Source organism: Raphanus sativus, chromosome 2 (assembly GCF_000801105.2).
Source record: "Raphanus sativus cultivar WK10039 chromosome 2, ASM80110v3, whole genome shotgun sequence".
Classification (NCBI taxonomy): domain Eukaryota; kingdom Viridiplantae; phylum Streptophyta; class Magnoliopsida; order Brassicales; family Brassicaceae; genus Raphanus; species Raphanus sativus.
The window spans coordinates 17,312,941-17,322,647 of NC_079512.1; the positions used below are offsets into that span (position 1 = coordinate 17,312,941).

Consider the following 9,707-nt stretch of genomic DNA (forward strand, 5'->3'; position numbering starts at 1 on the left):
ACATTTATGACCAATGTACGACCAATTGGTGATTACGACCAGTAATTAACGACCAATTGCAATTGGTCGTAACTTGGTCGTAAATCACCATTAACGACCAATTTACTATCAATTCTGTAGTCGTTGTCATATTTTCTTGTAGTGAGAGTTTTAAGGATCAAATGGTATTAAAAAATTTCAGACTACAGACATAAGTTTCTCAGCCTTATATTCTGAGATAGAAAGCTTACTTTAAGCAGTTCATTGAGATACATGAGAATAACCTCGATCTGATTCGAAACAAACTACTCAGATCTAATAGACATGTATGCGAACCCGATGGACTAACCAGAATTCACATTGGAGATTGATGTGCTCCATAAACTACATGAAGAGTTTGAAAACGCCAGCCTGATGCATATCTCTATGAACAGAAATGGCGAACCAACTCATTAACAAAACAAAGATGAAAAGATATTTTTTTATATAGATTAAACACAAAAAGAGGAAAATACTTTTTGGAGGATTGTCTCGTTTAACCAAAACCTGATTTAGAGAAATAGGTAGTCGACAAAAAGATAATTAGTATAATGTTGTTTCAGTTATTATTATTAATTTTGGATAAATTCTATCGGTCGATTCCAAAAAAAACGCATTTAGTATTACAAAATGGAATATTTCAAAAATATACCACATTACCTAATTTATGATATCTTCCCACAAAAGCCATGGTGTGAACCGACTATTTGTTCCGGTCCAACATATAAACCATTTGGACCAAACCAAAATCCAAATTGACCATCATGATAATTTAGTCTCCAGAAAAAGTCGAATAAAAAAATGATGTGAATACACACAAAACCGCAAGAGATTGCCAATAAGTTACGACCACTTGGTTATGTTTCAATTATTTTAGTTAATACGTTCAGACGATTGAAGTGGCGGGACAGGTACTTGTTTAACGTGTTTCCTAAACTATCCACCTTCACCAACCCCGTATCACTATGAGTATATGTTTTACATCACAGCGTGGAGATTAGTTTGACCATCGGGAAAATAGTAATTATTAAAATAGTTGTTTTAGCTATTTATTTTATCAATATATATTTTTTTAGCTAGATTTTAAATATATAACTAGATCATATTAAAATACTAATAAGAGTTTTGTAAAAGTATTGATCTATATCATGTCGCAACGGAGAAGATCCTATCTTGTATTGATATATATACCTACCCAACAATGATAAATGCATATCACCTCTGCATTCCATTCTCTTACTGTCTTTCATATAAGAATATAGTAGAACAGAAAAAATGGCTCCGATCGGGCTGACTGATGTGGCTATTACAGATTTCGTAGTAAACCAACGTCACGGAGTAAAAGGTCTCGTCGACGTTATATCTCCAAAAACATTGCCTTCATGTTACATCCAACTCCCAGAGAAACGAGTCACCACTGAAAAACTCATTATGGAAGCCGCAACAACCGGCAGAGGTTCGTTGTCTACACCGGTGATTCCGGTCATCGACGTTTCTGACTGGAAAGACCCTAGTGTTGCGGAGGAGATCTGCGAGGCCGCTGCGACATTAGGGTTTTTCCAGATAGTGAACCATGGAGTCTCGGTGGATGAGCAGAACGAACTGAGAGCTGCTGGTCGTGGATTTTTCGATTTGCCGACGGAGGAGAAGAAACGGTATTGGGAGGGAAGTTCAGTATCGGACACCGCTTGGTACATGACAAGTTTCAATCCTAGCAAGGAGGCTAAGTTGGAGTGGAGGGACTATCTCAAGTTTGAGTATCTTTCCGATCAAGTGGACTTCGCTGCCACGTGGCCTACTGTGTGCAGGTATTACTCTTGAGTGCATTTTTTTTTCTGTATTCTAATTGAAATTACAAATCTAGTCTTGAAACTCTAATCATTATATAATCAACAGAAAATTATTTACGAATTTCTATTCAATTCAAAGGAGAAATATTCGTTAAACATATGCAAAACAAAGTTATTTGTGCGCAATTGAGCTTTTTTTTTTTTTTTTTTTTGTCGACAAGATTACAGACTCATGTGGACTCTGTAAACCAAACTGGTTGCTCTATATCCATATGGACAGTAAATGACGTCTGTTGCCTCACACCACGTGCTAAGCTATCCGCCTTTTTGTTTTGCGTCCTTGATATATGAATAATCTCTGAGCTGTGAAAACTTCTCTTGAGACTTCTGATGTCCTCTAAGTAGCTTGCAAAAGCCAGCCATTCTTCTAGTTCCGAAACCATCTTCACCAATTGAGAACAATCCGTTGCAAAAGTAACATTATACTGTCTTAAGTACCTCATACATTTCATTGCCCATATGAGAGCCTCCACCTCCGTATGTAAGGGTGATTGACTTGCCCTTGTATTTCTAGCTCTCAATAAACCTTCAAATCCTTCTAAAGTGCTATACCATCCCTGACCGGAAAAGGTATCTTCTGATTTCCAAGATCCATCCGTAAAACACCATCGTCCCGGTCTAAGCGGTAAAACAGACTCAGATGCCTCTAAAACCTGATTCTTCTCTATTATAACTTGTTGTGCATCTGACCAGAGTAAAGATTCGGTCATAGCCAGTTTAAGGGTATCCCTTGGGTCTATGTCCAAATTACTAAATACCTTATATCTAAAACAGAACATAGAAATTAAAATAGCTCACTCATATCTAGCTTTATTCATATAGCAAAGAAAGTAAAGAGAAGGAAACTTGAGATTGTCACCAAAATAATTGATTTTCGATTTATATCACAAAGATAAAAAAAGAACATATATTGTATATATATAAAGGAACATAATTGATTGATGAGAAATTCTTGGGTTCACCCCTAGAGTGAACCTTTAGGTTCACCCAACCAATAGGATTTCGTTATTTCATATTCAGTATCTTTTTAAAAAGGAAACAAAATATTGTCAAGTTTTATTATGTTTTTAAAATAAAAATAAATAGAAAATAATAGTAGTCGCAAAAAAAAGATTTTATATTTAAAATACCGTCAGCAAAACACTTAACCCTAAATCATAAACCTTAATATTTTTAAACTAAAAAATAAAACTAATAAAATTAATATTAATTGCAAACAAAAATACGTTTTAGAAAAATATATTTTTAATACCATCAGCCAAACACTAAACCCTAAACCCTGAATCTTAAACCTTAAATCTCTGGGTAAACCCTAAATCCTTGGGTAAATCATAAACCCTTGGGTTTAGTATTTATGATTTACCCAAGGGTTTAGGGTTTACCCAGGGGTTTAGGGTTTAAGATTTAGGGTTTAGGGTTTACCCAAAAGTTTAGGATTTAATACTTATGATTTATCCAAGGGTTTATGATTTACCCAAGGGTTTAGGGTTTAGTATTTAGGGTTTAGGGTTTAGTGTTTTGCTGATTTTGTTAAAAATATTAAAAAAAATCCAAAGATTTAAGATTTATCCAAAGGTTTACCATGGATTTAAGGTTTATGATTTAGGGTTTAGTGTTTTGCTGACGGTATTTTAAATATAAAATCTTTTTTTGTGACTACTATTATTTTCTATTTATTTTTTATTTTAAAAACATAATAAAACTTGACAATATATTGTTTCCTTTTTAAAAGATACTGAATATGAAATAACAAAATTCTATTGGTTGGGTGAACCTAAAGGTTCACTCTAGGGGTGAACCCAAATATTTTTCTTGATTGAAGGCAACTCCCAAACGTTAGATAGAAAGTTTTCATGAGAGACATTTATATACTACTTTTTTTCTTCATAAAACCGTAACATCACAATGAACTTATGTTGAGCGTGTGCTAATAGTCAGTCAAAACAATTCTACGTGTAAAGTCTTTCTGTATATGTTTATTTATCAAAGTTTCAAACAACAAAAGTCTTTCTGTATATGTTTATATATCAAAGTTTCAAAAAAAGTCTTTCTGTATATGTTTATAACTAGGTGATTTTTCCGTGCTCATGCACGGATACAAATATTTATAAATTAAATATGTTACAATAGTTGATTGTTATTTAATTTTAATTTTGAATTAATTTATAATTGTATGCATAATTTATAATAATAATATTATATTACTTTAATCAGACATATGATTTAAATAAATTATAATTTGGGTATATTAGATTGTATCGATTTCTCTAAATTCAACAAATATTTTTATTTTAAATATATGAAAATTATAATTAAATTCTTATTTGCATTTATGTTGGTTGTTATCTTAGATATGTAAATATGTTTGAGGAAGATTATGTATAACTTAAGATATATTGTGCTTAGAATGAATTAAAAATAAACTAAAATATTTGATTCCAAATTACAAAAATTAAATTATACATTGATTTTTAAAATAAAATATTAGAAAGTAAAACAATAATCAATAGGAAGTTACTTACATAAGTAACTAATACATTTTTGGAAGCTCATGAACACATATCAATACTTACAATAATTAAAATATTTATAAATTCTAAATAATTATATGTCTTATATTTAATAAATGGTAAACTGAAATTTATTTTAAATAATCCTAAAAATGAGAATTCAGATTTGTTTTGGTATTTTGATTATGGTTATATTAACTTTGACAAACATAAAACATAAAATTCAATATTAATTTTTTTAATAATGATAATATATAATATATCTACCTTATTAAATTGTATAGTGTTATATTAATTTAAAATATTTTAATTATTTGATCAAAAGTTAATTTTACTTTATTTTTGATATCTCTTTAAAATAAACAGTTTAATTTTTGTGATTGTATTTTAGAAATCATATTATATAAGTTTATATTTTACAGATTACGAAATAAAATCATATACAAATATATATTTTCATCTAAGAAATATAGATATAAAGAAATATTTTATTACTTCAAAAGTATATTTTATGTTATTTAAAATAGTTTTAAATTGAATATTTCTATTTTGTTAAATTTCCTTTTTAATAAAATCATATTATATAAACATATATTTTCGTTTTTAAATTTGTTTTTAAACTTTATAAATTTTTCCTTTTTATTATATATGTTATTTGGAAAAATTTAAAGGAAACTAAAATAAAATTTCAATAATAGTATTTAATGTAAATTTTTTAATTCATTAAGGGTATCAACGTAATCAACTATCGTGAGAGTTAACTTAAGCGCGACACATATGAAACTGACTTCTCAAATAATATTATAGAGATATAAAATAATGTGTAACTATGATTAAAGTAAAATTACTATATATCTATATCTATAAAAGAGAGATGTATCTCACATGCTGACACCTAGGATGACACCTAAGAAATTCGAGCTCTGACATCGCGACACCTGTCCAGTTACATGAAGCGCACCGTTTCATTTATTTCGTTCGTTAGTGGGCTTCGCGTGTTATCTTCTCTTTTATAGATGGGCTTCGCGTGTTATCTTCTCTTTTACTCCTTTGTAAGATACTTGCATTAACTGATTCTTATCATTCATCCAAGCGGCCATTCTCACCTATAAAAAGGTGAAGATTCATCTCTTTAGCATCATCCTCACAGTAACTATTATCCAGATCAGAAATTTTACTCTCAGAATAATGGCTGCCTCGGCACTTCCTCAACCAGCATATCGTCATTCTTCCACCACGGTGGGTAGTCAGTGGGTGAGGAGCATATCACGGCGAAGGAAGCCAAGAGGACGAGATGGCTGGGATGAAGTTTAATGGGTTTTGAAGGAAAACGGAGGTGAAAAAAGAAGTTACAATTGAAGGAAGACAGACAAGACTTTAGCAAACTTTTGAGATTATAGATAATGGCAAGAAAAAAAGGTCAAACATCATCTAAGTTTTGTTCTTCTCATAACGGTGATGAGATTTTATGAGATGTATGACGGCTAGCATATAGAAACTGATGCCGTAGCTTTGTGCGGCTGAGAAAGAAAAAAATTTCCAACAGCAAAAATAATGTCCACTTTAGGGTTTTTTTTTCTTCTATTTAGTACAATATATGTTTGGTGGATTAGCTTAATTATGTATTGGGTTTATTAATTTTAGATGGACTTCAGGTAACTTGGGCCAAGAGAACATATTTAAATAGATCCAATATGTAATCAAAAATTTTATAAGATACAAATTTGGTTTAAAAAACTATTAGGTTTCCACTATATAAAAGTTGGACGAAAGATTTAATACTAGGGATAGCATACAAAATCCTTTTACCAATTTATCCCCAATTTTGACAATATTTCTCCCACTTACATATTTTATTTCCGGGAAAATTTTTTCAAGAAATCATTTTTAGGTTTTTATCACAAAAAATCTATAAAGAATAAAATGAAAAAATAAGTTTCATTAAAAAGGTAAAAGATCTTTATACCTCTTGCTTTACAGATATATAAAAAAATATTGAAAATAAAATAATTTTATGATATGTTTTCCAAATTCAAAATTTTATAGTTCTTATTCCAAAATTATATTTTTAGAAATATATTTTTAGAATTCGAAGATACTTTTTAAAACTATTTTTTAAATTTAGTTTTCAATTTTTTAATTTTATAAAGTCAAATCTCACCATAAAATCCATCGTTTAGTTACCCTAAATCTAGATGAATTAGTCTAAAAGATATAAATGTATATTTACCTCTTTAATGAATTTTTTTTTGATCTTATGTGAAAATAAACTAAAAACATGTATCATAGGAATAATATAAATTTTGCTGTACACTATTCCATTCGAAAACAATCTTTACACTTAAACCAAATGTTTTCCTATACTAAATACATGAAACAACAATAGATTCTGAATTAATCAAACAAGCTGATACCACAGAACAAAACACTACCCACTGTTTCAAATCTAATAATATAAACGTATTAACGATATAATCGCGTCACATTTCAGACGTATTATTTGAATGAAGTCAAAATATCACATACCAAAAACGATATCCCTCGCGGAAAAAAAAGAAAAAATATATATAATAATAAATTAACCGAATTATCTAAATTATAGTTTAGAATATACAACAATAGCAAAAAATTGTACAACCCATCTCTTATGACATTCCGTTTTTTTTTTTTTCCATCTGGATAATATTATAAAAAAGGAACAAGCCCATCCGAATTACATCAAAGCCCAGACTCTACTGGGCCAAACCAAACAAGAAAAAATTACAATTCGGGCCCAAAGTCCATCTCCCAACCCAAGAGTGTGAAACCCTAATCTTCGCGGCTCTCTGGCACACACGCCGCCGCACCAACCTAAGCTCGAAACCGGCGCCACCTTCGTCGCTTGGAAGATCCTCTACCGGAGAGCATCGATCAATCTCATCCGGATCCCAAGCCGACAGATTCACCACACCAACCACACCAACCACCATCTATGAGGATATCTGAATAAAACCGTCTACAATCGATCTATCACCACCGGCATTCACGGCCGTAACAGGAGAAGAATCAAAAGACGGAGAGGCAGAGAAGCACAAACCCATAGAGAAAGAAAGAAAACCTAAGAGAAACTAAAAATAAAACCGAGCCGAAGAGAGCAGTAATAACGGATCTACCACCTCTCGGAAACCGGAGCCGGCGATGACGGTGCTGACGGAGCCAACGTTTCCCGGAAACAAGGGCCGACGGTCGTAGAGCTTAGAAAGCCTCTACTCCTCGGAAAAAAAACTGGACTCCAAGCCGACAACCTCTTCGATTTACCACCGCTCACCCTCACCACGAAACCAGAGGAAGCAGAGATGCGACCGAGCAAGAAACCCCGCGAACCGAGCCCTTCCTAGCGCAAAACCCTAACCCAGAATTGCCAGTATATCGGTTGGGAGACGGTAGATCTAAAGCCGCGGCAAAACTACAGGACTAAACACGACTATAAAGGGCCACCGACGCCGGCACGCGCGCGTACGCGCCACCGGACGTCGGAGCCACCACTTCTTTCTCTCTTCTCTCTCTTCTCTCTCTCTTCTATCTTATGACATTCAGTTACCAAGCCATATATTTAAAAATATATATTAAAATATCAAAATCGGAAAATGAAATCCCGCGCGTAACTACTAACCCTTGAGCTATACTTTGATATCATTGTTTTCGGTTAACATCACTAATAACTAACCTTACTAATAATAATTTTTTCTCATATATATTAACTTAATCTAAAATTAAAAGTTTGTTTGTTTCCTTACGAGTTTTTTTAAATTCATTCAACTCCAGAAAATTTTAAACCAAAAAAGAAACTCCAAAAAATTAAAAGAAATGATGTAATGCCACTCCAATAAAAAAACATAACTAATTTTCAAGAACAAATTGTTTATTTTGTCTTCAAATAGAAAAATACATGTACAAAATTTAACTAATAAGTATATTTAAAATTTTATATATTATATATTTGCTTTAACAATTTAAATAATTTTTAAATTTACATCCCGTAGGGCGGGCCTACTCTAGTATACATATATATTAATTCCTCTACAAAATTACTAGTAGCACAAGAAGAAAGAATTAAACGTTTCAGGTGTACACTAGAAGGCCATTACAAAGAAATAAAGGAAAGTAGTTACTTCTATAAAGCTGAAGTACCGTTGTTTCTTGAAAAAGAAAATTAGTTTGTATAATAATAATAAAAGGTTTTGACGAGGATTGTGGCAGGAACGAGGTTGTAAATCATTCTAATAGAATGAAGCCAATAGGTAGGAAGATTCTTGAAATACTAATGAACAATCTGAACGCAAGAGTGGAAGAACAAACCCTAATGGGAACTTTGAGGATGAACGTCAACTACTATCCCGAGTGTCCCGACCCGAAACTTACAGTAGGAACCGGTTACCACTGCGACATCAACACCCTCACGCTTCTTCTCCAGGACGACATATTAGGCAGCCTTTATGCTCGATACGGTGACAAGTGGCTCCATATCCCTCCGGTTATGGGAGCCATCGTGGTTAACATTGGAGACATGCTACAGATCTTGAGCAATGATAGGTACAAGAGCGTGGAACATCTTGTGATGGCTAGTCGGTTCCTTAGCCGAATTTCTTTTGCGTATTATTGCGGACCGAGTTATGATTCCGTTATCGAACCGCTACGTGAGGTGCTAGAGAAAGGTGAGAAACCATTGTACAAGGCCACGATGTATTCGGATTACATGAAATATTACTTTGCAAGACCGCATACGGGTAGCAAAACTATCGAATCAATCAAGCTTCCATGAAAAAACAAGATGGATCAAGAAAAGAAAAAGTGACTTATGAAGAAGTGGTGGTACAAGTCGGCAATTTAAGCAAAAAAAAAAGAAAAAAAAAGCCGGCAAGCCTAATAAGATTAAGTCGAAATCCATGTCAAACTTTCAGTTTCTTCTTTTATAATTATGTATTTTCGGGAAATAATGGAGTGGTGTTCTGTTCCCGTGGTTTGTAGGGTCAGAGTATATCACTTCACTTTCTATATCATGCATTTGCTTCCAAGTTTGTAGTTTGTTGTTTTATACCGGTTGAAATGCATCTATGCTATTAAAACAGATAACTGTTTATGAATCTGCCCTTAAAATTTCTAAGTAATTACAAAAATTACATGGACCTTTTTCCAGCATTTTTTGCAACCAATCTAAAGTCAAAGTAATTACAAAAATTACATGGACCTTTTTCCAGCATTTTTTGCAACCAATCTAAAGTCATTATTTTGCAATTACATTAAAGATTATTTAATATAATTCAGTTCTTAGCCTTTTTGAAAATTTTGT

The 9,707-nt window shown here is 32.3% G+C and overlaps 1 protein-coding gene across 1 annotated transcript; it reads left to right on the forward strand.

Annotated features, from left to right (window-relative positions):
* Window positions 1–1,221: 1,221 nt before the first annotated feature.
* On the forward strand, window positions 1,222–9,436 carry LOC108831148 (feruloyl CoA ortho-hydroxylase F6H1-3-like). The gene is made up of 2 exons (XM_057001147.1): window positions 1,222–1,826; window positions 8,618–9,436. The coding sequence occupies exons 1-2, from the start codon at window positions 1,294–1,296 to the stop codon at window positions 9,177–9,179; spliced, it is 1,095 nt and encodes a 364-aa protein (XP_056857127.1). The 5' UTR covers window positions 1,222–1,293; the 3' UTR covers window positions 9,180–9,436.
* Window positions 9,437–9,707: the final 271 nt, after the last annotated feature.

Coding starts and splice junctions, on each gene's coding strand:
- LOC108831148 (XM_057001147.1), top strand. CDS start 1,294: ATGGCTCCGATCGGGCTGACTGATGTGGCTATTACAGATTTCGTAGTA. Junction 1,827..8,617: donor ACGTGGCCTACTGTGTGCAG/GTATTACTCTTG, acceptor GGATTGTGGCAG/GAACGAGGTTGTAAATCATT.